Below are 18967 nucleotides of genomic sequence, written 5' to 3'. Positions count from 1 at the left end.
AGTCAGGGCTGCTGTGTTCTATGAGGTAATTTTTACCTCAGACAGCGGCCGTCTTGGAAATCTCCTTGGTAACGCTGTGATTCTTTTCTGAGGTAACAGACAAAGCAGTCAGTGCTGCTGTGTTCTATGAGGTAATTTTTACCTCAGACAGCGGCCGTCTTGGAAATCTCCTTGGTAACGCTGTGATTCTTTTCTGAGGTAACAAAGCAGTCAGTGCTGCTGTGTTCTATGAGGTAATTTTTACCTCAGATGGTGGCCATCTTGGAAATCTCCTTGGTAACGATGTGATTCTTCCCTGAGATGACTCGGCACAGCCTCTGGTCAGTTTTAGTGCTGTTACAGTTTTAGTGCTGTGAATCTTCCATGAGGTGAATACACATCACAGTCAGCACATCAGAGCACACCTGAGGTTTTTCAGCTCCCTCTGCAGCTGGGTGGGGTGGTGAATACCGGGGGCCCCCATGCTCTGCAATAGCAGCAAGGAGGTGACCAGTGGGGTTTTTTTTGTCCTGCCTTGCAGGGTGGGTGACTCAGCGCTGACACTATGGAACTCAAGCTATGCCTGAGTTAACCCTTACCGCCCCTCCCCCTGCCACATCTGTTATGTTGGCTGTCCTGGGTTTCTTGCCAGGTTTGAAGCAGCTAGTGCCCGGATGGGGGGTAAAAAAGCGCCCCCTCCCTGAAGCCTGCTTCTGGGGATGACACAGAATCGCTGTTTTTTTCTGGTTCTGTTATGTCAGAGGCTGCGGGTTTTAACCCTTATGGATAGTGAGGATGACTCTGCTGCAGTCAGTTGCTGGCAAGAATTTGTTGGAGCTCTTGTTTCTGCGGTGCGTGAGGCTCTAAAAATTGAGGATGTGGCGGAGACACCTCCGTGTCAGTACCAGCAGACTACCACGCATCGCTGAAGTGTTTCCTTGTGTTCCTTATTTGGACTATATGTTATACAAGGAATGGGATGCACCGCAAAAAGTTTGTCAAAAAACTTTGCAACCCGTTACCCCCTTGAGGGGGGCTTTAAAAAAAAAAAAAAAAAAAAAAAAAAAAAGTAGGTCTCTCCTCCGCCAGTGGACCCCCCTGTGTCCAGACTGCGCAAGGCCACCACATTGCCTGTGGAAGGGGCTCCTGCATTTCAGGATCCCGCTGATAGGAGAGTGGAGGCCGTGGCCCGCTCCCTATTCACGGTGGTGGGTTCGGCGGTGAGGCCGGCTCTGGCCGGGGCCCTGGCAGGCCCTGACTAAAAGGGCGAAGCTCCTGCTGCAGGAGCTGGAAGAAGGACCTCTAAGGTGGCCTTGGTGATCACCGTTAAGGGTGAACGGTCCTTTTGGGTCTTCCCTGACTGGCATCATTGAGGATGCCACAGGTGGTAAGCGCATGCTGTTCCCACGGTTTGGGAAGGGCTAGGGACCTTGCCCTGTGCAAGGACCCTCCTTGCCTACCTCCGAGCGTTTTTTCGCTCGCCCTGTGCGGTGGGGGTAGGTCTACATGGTGCTTGAATCCCCGCTGCGGGGTAGCAGCGCACCGGATACCGCATGCCTAACAAGTCTGCGGACATACCTGCTTCCGCCTGAAGGTCTGCTCCCGCCCGTGTCTCGGGTGGGAGACTGGCTTCGCATTGCGAAGTGTTTTCCTTGGGGTACAAGATTGAGTTTCTCTCTTGTCTGCCAAACAGGTTTTTTCCCTCCGGCTTCTGGCCTCCTCCGGTTCGCCGGTTGACTCCGTCAGGGGCTGTCCAGGATCTTCTGGTCAGGGGAGTGATTGTGCCAGTTCCCTCGTTGGAACGGTCTCGGGGTTTTACTCCATTCTGTTTGTGTCCCCATGGAGGATGGGGCCCGGTCGATCCTGGGCCTCAAGTCCCTCGTTTTGTTTTTGTCAGGTTTTTCTGGCATCCTTGGATGTCATGAACGTGTACCTGCATATCCTCAAACCACCAGAGATTCTGTGCTTTGCGGTCGGGGGGGACCATTTTCAATGGTGTCCTTCCCATTCGGCGGGTTTTCGCCAAGGTGCTCGTACCGATACTGGCCCGGCTGTGACAGCGGGGGTTTGTTATCATGGGATGTCTGGACGACATTCTCCTACGAGCTTCTTCGAGCTCTGCATTGGTGGAGCCGTGTCTATCACGTGTCAGGCTCTCCGAGTGTTCGGCTGGTTTCTGGATTGTCCTGAAATCAGGGTTGATTCCGTCTCAGGGATACCTGAGACTGGTCCTGGATTCCTCCGGGGCGGGAGTGTTTTTCTCCTAGCGGAAAAACTTCAGACTCTGCTATCTGCTGTGCAGCAGTTGCCGACCCAGAAGCGGTCATCTCTGCGATTCTGCAGGAAGGTTCTGGGTCAGTTGGTAGCCTCTTTCGAGGCGGTTCCGTATGCCCAATTCCACGCCAGGGTACTACGGAGGGAACTGCTGTCACGATGGGACTAGCTTCCGTCATCTCTGGATTACCAGATTCAGTTGAGTCATCTGATCATGTCTCCCCTGGTATGGTGGCTGGCGTTTCCGGTGCTTCGGGCCGGAAAGTCATTTTTCTGCAGGCCACTGGACAGTGGTCACGACAGATGCCAGCCTCTCCGGTTGGGGAGGGGCGCTTGGGGCACCCAGTCAGCCCAGGGGCACTGGACTCAGGTGGAGTCCTGCCTACTGATCAACGTTCTGGAGCTCCGAGCAATCAAGCTTTGCCTTACCAGGTGGTCCCTGGATCTACAGGGCCGACCGGTCAGGATCCTGTCCGATAACACCACGTCCGTGGCGTAGGTTGATCATCAGGGAGGCACACGGAGTTCTGTTGCAGCGACGGGGGTCGCGCGCATCCTTTCGGTGGGCCGAAGGGTCCGTTCCGGCTCTATCGGCCGGGTACATTCCGGGAATACGGAATTGGCTAGCCGACTACCTAAGTCGCACTGCACTGGGCCAAGGAGAGTGGTCTCTCCACCCGCAGGTGTTTCGGGGTCTGTGCCGAAAGTGGGGCACTCCGGACGTGGACCTTCTAGCGTCCCGTCTCTATATCGGTAGGTGCCACGGTTCGTGGCCAGGTTTAAGGACCCGTGGGCGGACGCGTCAGGCGCGTTGGTGGCTCCTTGGGGTCGCTGTCGCCTACTTTACACCTTCCCTCCTCGGAAGCTTCTTCCTCGCCTGCTGCGCAGAGTAGAAGCTGTAGGGATTCTATCGGTCCTGATTGCCCCAGATTGGCCGCGTCGCTTCTGGTACGCGGACCAGGTGCGTCTGCTGGCAGACGCCCCCTAGCGTCTTCCCCTGGGAATTGATTTTCTGTTACAGGGTCCAATCTTCCACCCTGTTTCACAGCCACCGGCCTTAGCGGCGTGGCTGTTGAGAGCCAGGGGCTTAAGGACCGAGGCCTATTGGGCTCGGTGGTCTCTACCGTGCTGCCTGCACGGAGGTCTACCTCACGTAGGTTTTTTCCTCATGCATGGAAGGCCTACTTCTCTGTGTGTGGGGAGATGAACTGGCACTCTCGTACATGCGTTGTGTACAGGATTCTGCTGTCTTTGCAGCAGGGAGTGGTTCAGGCTCTCGCCTTACGTACGGTTAGGAGCCAGATTTCTGCTCTGGCTGTTTTTTACTTGCAGCGACCCTTGGCATAGCACTCCTGGGTGCGTGCGTTGGGTCAGGGGGTCTGGCAGGTGGCCCCTCCGGTGCGCCCTCCATTACCCCCATGGGACTTGAATTTAGTCCTTTCAGTGCTTCGGGATGCTCCCTTTGAGGACATTCGGGAGATTTTTTGTTTTATTGTCACAAAAGGTGATTTTATTTCTGGTAGCAATTACCTCGATCAGACGGGTGTCTCTGTTCTGGTGGCCTTGTCTTGCAAGGCTCCCTGCTTGGTCATCCGTAAGGACGAGGTGGTGCTGCGGCCGCAGCCGTTTTTTCTCCCTAAGGTCGTTTCGGCTTTTCACTTGGATGTGGACATTGTTCTTCCATCCTTGTGTCCTCAGCCGAAGAACCCGAAGGAGGCCACTTTACATTCTTTGGATGTGGTTCGGGCCCTTCGAGTTTACTTGTCGGCGACAGCTCCGTTCCGGATGTCGGACTCGCTGTTCGTGTCTGTGTCCGGTCCCAGTAAGGGCCTGGCAGTTTCGTCGGCCACCATTTCCAGGTGGATCCGACGGATTGTGCTTCAGGCCTACGCCCTGAAGGGGCGGGCGCCTCCCTTTCGGGTCACGGCGCATTCGACCAGGGCGATCGGGGCCTCTTGGGCTTCCGACACCAAGCCTCTGTGTTACTGGTGTGTAAGGCTGCGACCTGGTCGTCGGTCCACGCTTTTTCAAAGTTTTATATGGTGGATGTGAGTGCATCTTCGGATGCCTCCATTGGCCGCAGGGTGTTACAGGCGGCAGTTTAAGGTTGGAGTTCCTCCGTTGAGTAACTCCGGTTTTTGTTTGGGGTGTAACCTGTTTTTGCTGTGTTATTTTTCCCACCCCTCGAATTTTTTTGACACTGCTTGGGGACGTCCCTAAGGTCAATGAAGGCTGTGTCCGTCTATGAACGAAAGAGAAAAAAGGATTTTTGTACTCACCGTAAAATCCATTTCTCTGAGTTCATAGACGGACACAGCACCCACCCCTCCTTTGTTTGTACTGCTGGTTACGAACTGAGGCTGCTAAAGCAGGGTGTGGGTTATGCCTGGGGGAGCCACGCCCCCTGGGAGGAGCAGCATGAAGGAAAGTTTTTAACACCTTAAGTGCTGTAGAATTCTGCCTAAATCTCCTGGTAGGAAGAAGCATAACCCTAAGGTCAATGAAGGCTGTGTCCGTCTATGAACTCAGAGAAATGGATTTTACGGTGAGTACAAAAATCCTTTTTTTTAAATTGCACATGTGAGGTATCGTCGCGATCGTCAGAGCGAGAGCAATAATTCTAGCCGTATACCTCCTCTGATAAAAATTGCCGCCATTACTAGTAAAAAAAAAAATATTAATAAAAATATGCCATAAAACCATCCCCTATTTTGTAGACTCTATAACTTTTGCGCAAACCAATCAATACACGCTTATTGCTTTTTTTTTAATCAAAAATATGTAGAAGAATCGGCCTAAACAGAGGAAAAAAATGTTTTTATATATATTTTTTGGGGGATATTTATTATAGCAAAAAGTTAAAAATATTGATTTTTTTTTCAAAACGGTCACTCTATTTTTGTTTAAAGCGCAAAAAATAAAAACCGCAGACGTGATCAAATGCCACCAAAGAAAGCTCTATTTTTGGGAAAAAAAGGACGTCAATTTTGTCTGGGAGCCACGTCGCACGACGACGAAATTTTCAGTTAAAGCGACGCAGTGGCGAATCGCAAAAAGTGGCCTGGTCTTTGGCCAGCAAAATGGTCCGGGGCTTAAGTGGTTAAAGCTTGTAGGAGGAGTTTTCATCCTCCATAATCCTCTGTCCGGAAAGAGCTGATTTGGCCCCTTAGCTGATTCCATGCACTCCCCCCCCCCCCCCCCCCCCCAAAAAAACTCTAGCGGAGAAAAAAAAAACTGAGCATATGCAGCCTGACTCCTGGTGCTCTGTTCTATCACAAGATGGGTTGGAGTAAATTTAAAGAAAAGGAGGATCACACACCCTTTATACACAATGCAGAGGATTTTAATAATAGGACACTTGCCTGTCCTGGAGTCCAGCGATGTCGGCACCGGCAGCTGATGTTTCCATCAGTTGTCGGGTGTTGCCGCCGCCATTGCGGATAAGGGAACCCGGTAGTGTACAGAAACCCTAATGTGCATGCGCGAGGCCCGCTTCTCTCTCCTGGTGGTCGGGGGAGGAGCAGGGAGAGTCGTGGTGACATCACAGGCCGCGGCCCGGACTCCCGGAAGTGGGAAGGGATACCTGTCAAAGACAGGTATCCTGTCCCCCCTCCCCCTGAAAGGTGACAAGTGTGGCATCAGAGGGGGGAGGAATCGGATGAGTTGAAGTTCCATTTTGTTTTTCAGAAATGTAACGTTATATTCTTGACATAAATTAAAGTGGAACTTCACTCTCTCTAAATCAACATTGGCTATTTTTTATACTTGTGCTACTAGCATTTGTAAATAGGAAAGTTTATCATATTTACTTGTTTCAAACTTTTTATTATAACATTTCTTCTGTTACTTTCGGGTCTCCATGCCTAGGCAAATTATATCATACATCCCAGGAGTCTTTGGGAAGGGAGGAGGCATTTTCTCAGCTATGCACACCCTCCTGCCTGCTAAGGGCAGATGGATTCCCGGAAGTAAATGCTACAATAATCATTTGCCTCTGCAGAGGCGCATTGCAGGCGGTATTACCGCGGTTTCCCATTGTTTTAAATGGGAAGGAGCGGTATACACACCGCTCCAAAGATGCTGCTTGCAGGAGATTTTTTTTCTCTCCTGCCAGCGCATCGCCTAAGTGTGAAAGCCCTCGGGCTTTCACATTGAGAAGGCCGGGCAGGAGTTTTTCAGGCGGTATTTAGGCGCCTCAGTGTGAAAACTCCTCAGTGTGAAAGGGGCCTTACTCAAGATGACTACGACCAGAAATGCTTGAGGGTGTTTTTTTTTTTTTTTTTTTTTTTTTTTAGCAAAATAAGGCATGCAGACATAAATGGATGGGCAAGTTTGTTTTTAATATTAAAATTGAATTCAATAGCTTTTTTGGTTTGTGGTGCTCAGATGCAGTTCCACTTTGACTTTTCTTATAATACTGAAATGTCTTTCATAGACAAATCTTGCACTTGAACATGCGTCGTAGTAGTAGTAGTAGTAGTAGTAGTAGTAGTAGTAGTAGTAGTAGTAGTAGTAGTAGTAGTAGTAGTAGTAGTAGTAGTAGTATAGGACAAGTAATAATTTTTGTAACTCCTCTATATTTCATTGTGTGCTCATTCTGTTAGCTGGTTAGTAGAAGATGTAAATAGTACTACACAGTACTCCTGTTTAGCAGTTTTAAAAACTCAGCATTTTTATTTTTTAGTGTGGGATCAATCAAAGCAAAGCTTGTATAATTGGCTGTGGTATGAAACTACAACATACAACTCCTATGTGGAAGAGACATCCTATGAGAACTCATTGCTGGTTAAACACTCTGGAGCCCTGGCACTCAGTTCTCTTACTCATGTGATGCGCAGTCTTACCCCAAATGCCAGGTAAGCAAAATCTGCTCTATATTTTAGCAATTTCACTACAGGCCTGCACAAGCTTTTCTAATATTTCTGGTCACAGAGCTGTTTAGAGCTCTAAATATACTCTGGTAACAATTCCATCTCAATATCTTTATCTCTACACAAGCTGTTTATGTGGATATAAGCTGATCTCCTAGGCAAACCATCTAGAATAATCTTCTTCCTCTTCTTCTTCCTCTTCTTCTTCCTCTTCCCCTTCTTCTTCCTCCTCTTCTTCCTCCTCTTCTTCCTCCTTCTTCCTCCTCCTCTTCTTCCTCCCAACATTCAGCCCGTGTGTACTGCAGCTGGTCTGACAGAAGCCAGCTTCTGTCTAAAGGGCATGATCGAGAAAGGTCTGCCGATCGTCGCTCTCAGACAATGGCTGAGAGTACTGACCAGAATGTGGTGCTGTCAGAACACAATAGAACAGCAAGGGAGTTTGCTGCACTAATATTGTATTGTTGGTACAGCAGCTCTAAGCTGTCAGTTTTTATTTTTCATTCAGCCCAATGTGTGCTAGGCTTTAGGCTCCATGCACACTAGCAATTTTTTAAGCTGGAAAAAATGCTGGTAATGGCTTTTCTCTTCTGTTCATGGACGGACACAGCAGCATTGACCTTAGGGTTATATACCTTCCTTCTAGGAGAGACTAGGCAGAAAGAAACACTTCTCTCATTACAGCACCTCCCAGGGGGCGTGTCCCCCGAGGACATCCCACACTCTGGAACATCCAGCCTCAGTTTTAATCTGCCTAGCGTCAGGAGAGGACATGGCCTTTTCTGGAGCCCATGTGCTCTGGAGATTTTTTGCGTTTTTTTTCTGTTTTATTTGATTTTGTTCCTGTATTTTTGGATCCTGGGATCTACTATCAACTGTTGACTGGGTGACAGGCTGGATCTTGATCCTTGTAGTCCCCCCATGTTCGGCCATCGAGCGTGTGCCGGTCTTTAGCTAGGCCGTCCACGACATGCCCCGTTGCTCCAGGGGCGGCCGGTGAACCACATGTTCCAGGGCGCAAGCGGATGTTTGGTTCTGTCTGGAATGCCTCCAGCCAGTGGTCGCAGGATGGGTAAGTAGAATCCCCTTGCCTCGGCAGGGTGTTTTCGGCTGGTGCATTCCTGGGGAGGTCGACTGAGGGTCCGCCCTGCTTTCCTTTCTCCCTTTCCTCTTCCTCCTTCCCCATTTTGGGTGGCGGCTGTGAGGTGGAGGGTCCACCTGAGGGGGGCTCTGCTACTGCCGGGGGGCTGTGCTGCTGTGGGGTACTGTACGACCGCCATTTTGCCGGAGCCGCGGCTCTATATGTCGGCGGCCATTTTCTTGTAGCCCGCATGCTGTTTTTCTGCATGTCGGTGGCCATCTTGGAAAAGTTTTGGCCTCTAGTGTCTGGAATAACGGCGCCAACACCGCAGTTTTTTCTTCCTGAGGGAACGACACGGCACAGGCAGCACTCTCAGCTCTGCACAGTGGTACAGCCTGGTTCTGGGTGGTGAGTCCCAGGGAGGGTGACCAGTAGGTCCCGTTTTTTGTCTGCAGTACTAAGGTGGCATATTTAGCTGGGACAGCATGGAGTCTGAACCACAAGGGCCCTCATTTGAGGCTTCTACCCCAACCATGCCAGAGTTAACCCTTAGTGCCCCTGCTCCTGTGGCCTCGTTGGATGCTATGACGGCAGTCCTGGAGGCGTTTGTTGCAAGGATTGAAGCTGCAAGTGGCCAGAAGGGGGGTAAAAAGCGCCCCCTCCCTGAGCCTGCTTCTTGGGGTCACTATCGCCTAATTTACGCCTTCCCTCCCCTGCAGCTTCTTCCTCGCCTGCTGTGCAGGGTGGAAGCCGAGGGGATACCAACAATCCTGATCGTCCCGGATTGGCCGTGCCGTCCCTGGTACGCAGACTTGGTGCGTCTGGTGGCAGACGTTCCCTGGCGTCTACCCCTGAGAGAAGACCTTCTGTCACAAGGTCCTATCTTTCACCCTGCTTTACAGTCGCTGGCTTTGACAGCGTGGCTGTTGAGAGCCAGGTTTTGAAGGACCGAGGCCTGTCGGTCTCAGTGATTTCTACCATGCTACGAGCACGGAAGTCTACTTCACGAAAGATTTACCATCGTACGTGGAAGGCCTACATCTCTATGTGTGAAGAGATGAAGTGGCACCCCCGTACATACGTGGTGTCCCGGATTCTGCTGTTTTTACAGCGTGGAGTGGATCAGGCTCTCGCCTTAAGTACGGTTAAGAGTCAGATCTCGGCTCTAGCTGTTTACTTTCAGCGACCCTTAGCGGTGCACTCCTTGGTGCGTATGTTTGTGTAGGGGGTCCGGCATGTGGCCCCTCCTGTGCATCCTCCACTGCCTCCATGGGACTTGAATTTAGTTATTTTGGCGCTTCAAGAAGCTCCGTTTGAGGACATACGAAAGATTCCTTTGTTGACTTTGTCTCAGAAGGTGGTTTTTCTGGTGGCAATTACTTCGGTCAGATGGGTATCTGAACTGGCGGCCTTGTCTTGCAAGGCTCCTTACTTTGTCATCCATGAGGATAAAGTGGTGCTGCGGCCGCAGCCATCATTCCTTCCAAAGGTTGTTTTTTCGACTTTTCACATCAATGAGGACATTGTTTTGCCATCCTTATGTCCTCTGCCGAAAAACCCGAAGGAGCCCACTTTGCATTCCTTGGACGTGGTTCGGGCCCTACGGGTGTACTCGTCTGCTACGGCTCCGTTTCGGAAGTCGGACTCACTGTTCGTGTCGGTGACTGGTCCTAAAAAAAGGTCTGGCGGTCTCGTCGGCCACCATTTCTAGGTGGATCAGACAGGTCGTGCTCCAGGCTTATGCCCTAAAGGGGCGGGCGTCTCCCTTTCAGGTCACGGCGCATTCGACCCGGGCGATTAGGGCCTCTTGGGCTTTCCGTCATCAAGCGTCTGTCTTACAGGTATGTAAGGCGGCGACCTGGTCGTCAATCCACACCTTCTCAAAATGTTACAAGGTGGATATGAGTGCATTTTCGGATGCCTCCTTTGGCCGCAAGGTTTTACAGGCGGCAGTTTAAGGTTGAAGTTCCTCCGTTGAGGAATTTTGGTTTGGGGACGTCCCTAAGGTCAATGCTGCTGTGTCCGTCCATGAACGGAAGAGAAAATAGGATTTTTGTACTCACCGTAAAATCCATTTCTCTGAGTTCATGGACGGACACAGCACCCACCCCTCCTTTGTTTGTACTGCTTGTCTACAAACTGAGGCTGGATGTTCCAGAGAGTGGGATGTACCCGGGGGACACGCCCCCTGGGAGGTGCTGTACTGAGAGAAGTGTTTTTAACACTTAAAGTGCTGTTTTTTCTGCCTAGTCTCTCCTAGAAGGAAGGTATATAACCCTAAGGTCAATGCTGCTGTGTCTGTCCATGAACTCAGAGAAATGGATTTTACGGTGAGTACAAAAATCCTATTTTTGTAGCAGCGTTTTTAGGAGAGTCCTTGCAGTAAAAGGGGGAGGGGAGCTAAACAAAATGCTATTAGTAGTGTTTTTGCTGGAAAAAAACGCTAGTGTGCTGGCCATACACTAAATGAAAAATCATTCAAATCCATTTTGGAAAAACTAATATTTGCCCATGAGAGCAATCGATAGTGCCATTGTGTAAAGACTGATAAATTGTTCAATGGACATAAATAATAAAAAAAAATCGTTTTTTCACATATACCTAGTGCAAACAGTTTAGACAGGAAACACATTAACATTTCAATTTTATCGTTGGTTCGGTAGAAAATATCCAAACTTGTCCTTTTTTCGGGGCTCAAAAACGTCCCAACCGATTTGTGCCCATTAACTGCCCGAAAAACGAACAAACTGAATTTCGGCCAATTTTTCATCTAGTGTATGGCCAGCTTAAGGCTTGCTCAGCTATAATGTGCTGAGGAGTGACCACAGAGTTGCTACTTTTTAAAAATGTTTCTACTTCTAACTTTTGATATCTAGTAAGCAGGTAGTCGTGCATTGGCTTTTCCTATATATGATTAGGATATAAACTGTGCTTGGCAATATACAGTGTGGCACAATATGTTGCCCAGTGTGAGTAAATCTATTTTTTTTACCATAGGACTCTTTTTTCTTTTACTGTGTCATTATTATGTTGTTTTCTCTGTGGCCTCATTCATGTGTATCAAATAAAATCCTTCAAGACCTCTGTGTAATGTTTATAAAATGATGTGCATTTCTATGTACATTGCAGTTACGTGGGAGGTTTGTTTTGGACATAAAAGCTATTATCCTTTACTAGGCTTCCCCCTTTATTGTTGCTCCCGCAGTGCTCAGATTTCTGTTGACAGTGTCAAATTCTCTGTACTTCCATGGCATGTGGCCTGGTTTGGTTCAGGAGGCGGGGTGGGGCCCTCGGATCAGGTTCTGTTATGGATCCTGGGGGGGGGGACCCCATGCCGTTTGTTGAGTCATCGGTTGTTAAGGATGCAGCAGTCAGCTTCCCGGCCGCCTCCTTAGCAACCAGCTCAATGCGGTAAATTGCTGCATTAAAGCGGAGTTCAGGCCACAATTTCACTTTTTAAATATCAATACCCCTGTAATACACAAGCTTAATGTATTCTAGTAAAGTTAGTCTGTAAACTAAGGTCCGTTTTGTTAGGTTGTTACAGCATTTAGACACTTTATAAAATAGAAATTGACTGGGGCCATCTTAAGTGTGGGCATCATGAAGCCAGACTGTATGACTTCCTGGATTTCAGCCTTGAAGATCTCGCACATGCTCAGTGCTGCACAAGCAGTGTCAGATCAGGTTTCAGCACCTGTGCTGTCCAAGTCACATGATTCTTTGAGACTGGGGAGTGCACAGACTCCTGGAAAGTTACACCCACTACATTCCCAGGAGTCTGTGCGGTGTAGGTTAGGAAGCATTAAGCACCTAGGTGCAGGAAGTGGGAAGATTAACTATTCTACCTAGCAACAACACTTTGAAGGCATCTAAAAAAAAAATAAAAAAAAATCGTAAAGGACTAATGACATTTTTTTAAAACTACTGATGTAATGTTATATTTATGGGTGGAACTCCACTTTAACTAATGCTGTTATTATCGCTAAATCAAACAAATACGGCATTTGGTATTTAACTTGAAATTCTTTGTGAATTGAACACTTGCACAATTGTTACCGCATTCAGTATTTTACCGCATTTTATTAGCTGTTATTTAACCCTTAGTAATTTGAACCCTTAGTATGGCATTTAATGTTGCACTGTTGGTATGCGCAAGCTTATGTTTAATACAAGTTAATGCAAACAATGCTGTAGAAAGCTGTACAGAGAGATGTATATAAGGATTGATCATGGATACCTATAGCAGTTCTTTCTGTTATGATTTTCAGAGGGATTTTTCGGCTTCTTGCAGAGTATCAGTTGGCCAACAAAGACAACCCTTCGTACCAAGGTCTGTGTGACTATATACTATATATTGTAATTCACTTCCTGACTATTTTGGATAGGTTCTTCCAGTTGTGAGGACATTACCAAACTGCCCTCCAATTTCTGGTAATACGTGTTTGAACTCTCCAACTATTACCTTGTACAACTGGCAGTTACTGAATCACTGCAATATAGGACTTGACAGATTTTAACATTCCAGAGTGCCTTTGGCACAGCCCATGGAAAAGATCTGTAAAAATAAAGAATCAAGCAAGTTGTTTTTGAAATTTGTAGAAGTGAGATTATTTCAGATGGCGATCTTATTTCAATTCTATTTCATCTCTTCTTTAGGTCTCTCATTTCAAGACTTTTATCAGCAATGTAGAGAAGCTTTTCTCGTCAATAGTGACTTAACATTAAGGGCTCAGCTGACTGAGTTCAGAGATCACAAATTAATACGCACAAAAAAGGTATGTTTATTGTATTCTGGATATGTGGTCCTGGCCATTTAGCTGATTGGAAGTTATACTTTCTAGTGGTGGTAAATAACGCAGAAGGACTATTTTTATAAGTTGTAATTGCTACCGAAAATGTGCAAATATCATAGAAAATGTTTGTCTAGCCAGCATAATGCTTCACATTTTATTAATATAATATTTATTATGTGAAATCTTAGCCATGCCATTAAATTGGGCCCACTCATGGATTTTAATGTATGTGATGGATACTAGGCAGAATAACGGGAAAACATTTCTCCTGTAGCTCCTTATAACATGTTCTTATTCATTGGGGAAAATGTTCATAAGTAGCGCGATTTCAAAGCCGCACTGGTGTGATCCAGGGCTTACAATTCGTCAGAATTACAAAGAAACAGTAATAATTTTTCATTGGTCTAAAACTGTCACATGACACTAAAAGTAGGTATCAGTTATTGGTATCTGCGAGTACTTGAGAAAAGTATTGGTACTCAGTTAAAAAAAAATGGTATCTGTGCATCCCTAATAGGGATTGAAGGCTAGCAAATAGCCGATGAACTATGTGGTAAAATATAATCCGCACAGCAACAACTTATATGTGCAAAATATCACCCAGTTAATGTAAATGATATTATAATATAGGCTGAGACTGCTGCTAACACCCTTGAGTGTGTCCACCAAACTCTCTTCATAAACATAAAGTGCAAAATATACGCACAGCATCACATATTGAGTACAACACTAATTAAAGTGGTTGTAAAGTTTGTGGTGTTTTTTTTTTCCTTACCTGCAAAGTAAAGGAATAATGTGCTAGTATGCATCACATACTAGCACACTATGTGAAACTTGCCTGAAAAACGAAGCATTCCAGCAATACAATGTCATCAACGGAGGCCGTTTCCATCTTCACCCGTCTTCCCTCCGGGTCCATGGACTCTGGCTGTGTAACTGGCCGGAGCCGCAATGACGTCACTCCGGCACATGCATGGGGGAGCCACCGTTTAGGGCACAGGGCTCTGAAGGAACGGCCCAGGTGGCCAGTCCTTCGAAACTCATACAACGTCATTAGTTGCATATATAGTAAATATCTCCTAAACTGTGCACGTTTTTATAGGCTTGCCTATAGGTACAAATCGGAGATGAAAATTTACTTCCACTTTAAACATATATAAAAATATTCAAATACTCAAAATGCTAAAATAGCCAATATACTAAATACAGTAAACAAGTCTTTATATTAGAACTCCGCTGTGTAAACCTAAAGTGACGATTCATATAGTTTCTTCCTGTTCAGTGTCCACCACCTCCGAATAAAGTGCCTGCTCACCTCCAGTATCTAACCCCACTACAGAGTCGTCATAGTCTTGGTGAACTCCACTCTAGATGATACTGGAACACTCCTCCTGCTATCGTCCCTGAATCACACTATTTCACTTATTGGTTCCCAATCATCAATAAGATATGTCCTAATATAAAATGGAGAAACTATAGTGTTCTCTGCTTCCAAATATTTAATAAAACCGAACATGGGATTAAAGGACTGGAATGGATATATAAAAACAAGCACAGAATCTACTCACCACGCTGATACAAATGGCTAGTTGTGATGTCATGGACTACAGCTCCTCCCACCCATGGGTGGACCAAAAAAGAGGAGGTAAGGGGCCACTCTATGCAATAACCTTGCACAGAGCAGGTAAATAGAACATTTTTTTTATTTATTAAAAAAAAAAAATTACGTTAATATTACTTTTAATGTTGTATAAAATATTTTGGATAAAACGAGTAGCAGTGGCTCTTGGCAAACATCTGATGTTACACAGGTGTAAATGTTATAAAAGATGGGGAAACATTCCTATACACCCCCCCCCCCCCCCCACCCCATGTGGGAGGACACAGCTATTTTAGTTCAACCTTATAAAAAACCTTTTAGGTTATTCTGTTCACATTTTAATTGCAGTAATGCATGTTATGATGTGCATTAATGTTCATTGTGTTAAGGCAGCCCATACAAATAGGCTGCCAATGCAGGAAAACTATAGTGCAACATTTATTCTGACATCGCTCATCAAAATGGAAGGCATGTGTGTCCAGAGCTGTGTTGACTTGCATTGGAGTGCCATTTAAGATGGAAAGACACTGCAATGTGCTGACGAAAAAAAACATACGTTGTCCTACAGCATGCATTAGATATGATATAGGTCCGCGCCAACCTAAATTGAAACATTAGCAATTGTGACACCGTAGTGCTAAGCTGCACCCCTAATGATGAAGTGGATACCTTCTATCTATGAATGTTGCAAGTGGTAGGGGCACTAGTGACTAAATAATTAAAATAATACAACAAATTATATCTAGTGACAGATGAAATTAGTGTTGGTAGTTGTGATCAGATATTGTCCAATAGGCAATAAAATGCCAACGCAAAAGTCTTGTAAAGTTCCAACAGAAAAGATTTATAACAGCAAAGTGCTTCAAATCCAATAGAAAGACCATCCACAAACGAATCTTCTTTGAAATGAATAATTAATCCAACAAGTGCAATCGTATTCCTTCACCACACCACTTCAAGTTACAACGACCGAAGTGCACATGCAGTTGATTGTGCTTACCGGACTTATTGGACCTCTTTAATGAAAAAGATGGTCACAACTGCTTGAACAGGATAGTGCCTGCACACATATGTTCTGACAGGAGTAAATGCCGTGACCTCTTTCCTCCCATTTTAAGGATAGGACATGAAACACAAATGGGAAACTTCCATAGTGCAAACCATTTATTTAAAAAACTTAGATAAAAAGCGTTGGCCGAGTGGCCGCTTACATTAAAAAGTGAACTGGGGCTGCAGGCTTATCAGTAGACGCAGAGTCCTCCACCTTCGTGGCAGCGTGCATTCCACCGGCTACTCTCTCTACCCAGAAGGACCGGATGGGACGTGGAGCATAGAGCACATGACCAGGCTACAGCATGCATTACTGCTACACATCGCATTGTAAAAGTGTGATTTGGCCCTTAAAGTAGACCTACAGTATTAGAAGAAAAGAAAGCTGGACAGCCGCACTCCTATGCAATTTTTTTATTTAAGTGCCAGATACAAAGGTGAACTACAGGTATCAGCTTGCATGTTTCACACCAAGGTTGGGTGCTAGCTCATGAGCAAGCACCCGACCTTGGTGTGAAACATGCAAGCTGATACCTGTAGTTCACCTTTTGTATCCATCACCTGAATAAAAAAATTGCATAGGAGTGCGGCCATCCGGTCTTCTTTTCTTCTAAGTATCTGTTTGCATACAGGGCTCACACCCTCCATGTGGGATAGAGGCTTTTTGGAGCAGCAGGTTAAGAGAAACTGCCTTAGAGCAATGTACATAGACCTACAGTATACAGGTGGTCCCCCGGGTTACAAACATCCGACTTACAAACGACTCCTACTTTTAAAGGGAGGGAGACAACAGGAAGTCAGAGGAAATCTACCCCTAGGAAGGGAAATTCTCTCCTGTAAGAGTTCTCATAGGGAAAACAAGTGTCTTCACTGATGCTTCATCACCAATCCTTGTTTCCACAACAATCCAAAATTTTCTAAATCCAATTGTCATTGGGACAGAAAGTGAGGTGAAATCTTCTGGACAGGGGCACAGACAGCAAAACAAACGTTACAGGGGTGTTAACCCTTCCCTATGCTATCCAAGAGATGTAAAAAAAAAAATCTATTTTGGCTGGTGCTACATTTAAAAAATGTAATTGTTCCGACTTGCGAACAAATTCAACTTAAGAGCAGATCTACAGACCCTATCTTTTTTTGTAACCCAGGGACTGCCTGTATTGAGAAAGTATTCCAAGATTTGAAGACTCACACCCGACATATGTTCTTGCTAAAAAATACCTTTTATTCTCTATTTTAAAGATTATATAATCATGTTTTATTTCAATTGAGGGCCCGTTCACATTGCATACACCAGGTGTAGGCAACCTCGATGAGACATTGCAAGACCCTGACAGTCACAGGCATGGCTCCTAGAGGCATGATGGGTTTTGTAGTTTCACAACAGCTGGAGGGCCCACGTTGCCTACCCCTGGCATACACTGACATGAGTCCATTAATGTATGTCGGTACACTTTTTGAAATCTACAAAACGCAACGCATGTAAGCATACTGTAACCCATATAAATGCAGGAATTCATGTAATTTGTTGAAATTAATTGTTATACATTTAAAAATGCAGCGCAATACATTTAAATGCATAGCCATGTTCATGCATTTGGGTATGTTCAATATATATTTTGTTACATGACTGGACCATTAGAAATTAAGGGTTGGTTACTATTAATATGTTGAACATTGTGTATTTTAGGATTATTGTAGTATTCCATATCCACCTGTGTTTCTGTGCTCAATGTCTGCTTTTAGTTTTACTCACTAGATACACCATGATCTGTATTTTCAAATCCTGTGCTACTATAAGGTTGTATCAGACTTTTTAAGTAATCTATGAGTAATGCCGCGTACACACGGTCGTTTTTCAGCATGAAAAAAAACGACGTTTTTAAAAACGTCATTTAAAATCATTGTGTGTGGGCTTCACATCGTTTTTCGGCTTCTGAAAATTTGTGTGTGTGTGTGGGCTAAAATGACGTTTTAAACCTGCGCATGCCCAGAAGCGAGTTATGAGACGGGAGCGCTTGTTCTGGTAAAACTACCATTCATAATGGAGTAAGCACATTCATCACGCTGTAACAGACAAAAAAGCGCAAATCGTCTTTTACTAACAAGGAATCGGCTAAAAGCAGCTCAAAGGCGAATAGAACTTCCCCTTCAGAGTGCCGTCGTACGTGTTGTACGTCACCGCGCCTTGTTCATCATTTTTCAAAAACGATGGTGTGTGGGCAACATCGTTTTTAATGATGAAGTTGGAAAAACTTCGTTTTTTGGACATGCTGAAAAACGTTGTTTTTTTTCATGCCGAATAACGGCATTAGACTGTTTTCCGAAAAAAATGCTTCTGTTTTAATTGCTGTAAATTTACTGGTTGTGCTGATAAAAGCTATGTTTTAGCACGGACATATGTCTGGTCTACGCCTTCCTATCATGGATTAGTATCACTTGTTGGGGATCAGCACCCTGGGCTGGTACACTGACCTCTACAGCTATCTTGTGCCTGGCTTCAGAGGTGGAACACAGTTTTGGGACTGATTGAGAAAATATAGAGGCTGCCACTGCTGAAATCCCAAATTTCCTGGTGGTTATGCTGCTTAGAAATACTTTACTGAGTTAGTGACTTCAAGAAGTATGCAGATCCAAAGTTTTGATTCACATGTTTTTTTAGGACTTTACTAAAGTATTAAAGCGGAGTTCCGGCCGAGATATGACTTTTAAGATAAAAATACTCATGCCTTGTGCAATGTAACAATGGTATGCTGCAAACTATGCCCAGTTTTCTATTTCTGCAGAATTGTTTTCTTACTTTGTGAAGTTTCTGAACAGCCCAGTCATTTACAGTGTGGGCTACTGAAGCTGCAGTGTCTTTCTTCCTGGATACCGTGCATGCTGGCTACCCAGCATGCACCTGCCAATCTCGCGCGGTGCAAGCGAGTACAGCTTGACATGGCACTGCTCCCGTAACATTGGCATCTATGACAAATCTTGGTCAGCTTGACATGCCAATACTCCCAAACCATAAGGGACAGGAAACTTGGGGACCCAGGACTACAAGGGTAGCATTGAGCAGAGTGGTGGGGTGCAGTTCCGGTGTCGGGCAGGAATATGGTGCAGGATTTGTCAGAGGATGAGTTTCAGCGGATGCAGGTAAGGGGAGCCCCAGGGGCGTGCAGCTATAGGGTGATGTCAGTCCTTGCAATGTAGATTGCCTCATTTTGTGCCTGCAGACTGAGGTTGGAGAATGTAAACACCATCTCCTGTCTGTCATCCCCCTCCTGATATTACATGCCGTACAGTGTCATTGTATACCGTACAGTGTCGTCAC

General features: G+C 45.9%; 1 protein-coding gene across 1 annotated transcript in view; it reads left to right on the top strand.

Annotated features, from left to right (window-relative positions):
- ORC2 (origin recognition complex subunit 2) overlaps positions 1–18967 on the top strand; it is a 92397-nt gene that overhangs the window by 66006 nt on the left and 7424 nt on the right. Inside the window, exons 14-16 of the mRNA XM_040357201.1 lie at positions 6938–7109; positions 12474–12535; positions 12862–12980. Of these exons, the coding sequence (XP_040213135.1) occupies positions 6938–7109; positions 12474–12535; positions 12862–12980 (353 nt within the window). The remainder of the gene's footprint in view (positions 1–6937; positions 7110–12473; positions 12536–12861; positions 12981–18967) is intronic.

This window comes from Rana temporaria, chromosome 6 (assembly GCF_905171775.1).
Source record: "Rana temporaria chromosome 6, aRanTem1.1, whole genome shotgun sequence".
Taxonomy (NCBI): Eukaryota; Metazoa; Chordata; class Amphibia; order Anura; family Ranidae; genus Rana; species Rana temporaria.
Note: the sequence above shows the minus strand (reverse complement) of the source record. Positions and strands in the feature narration are given on the sequence as shown.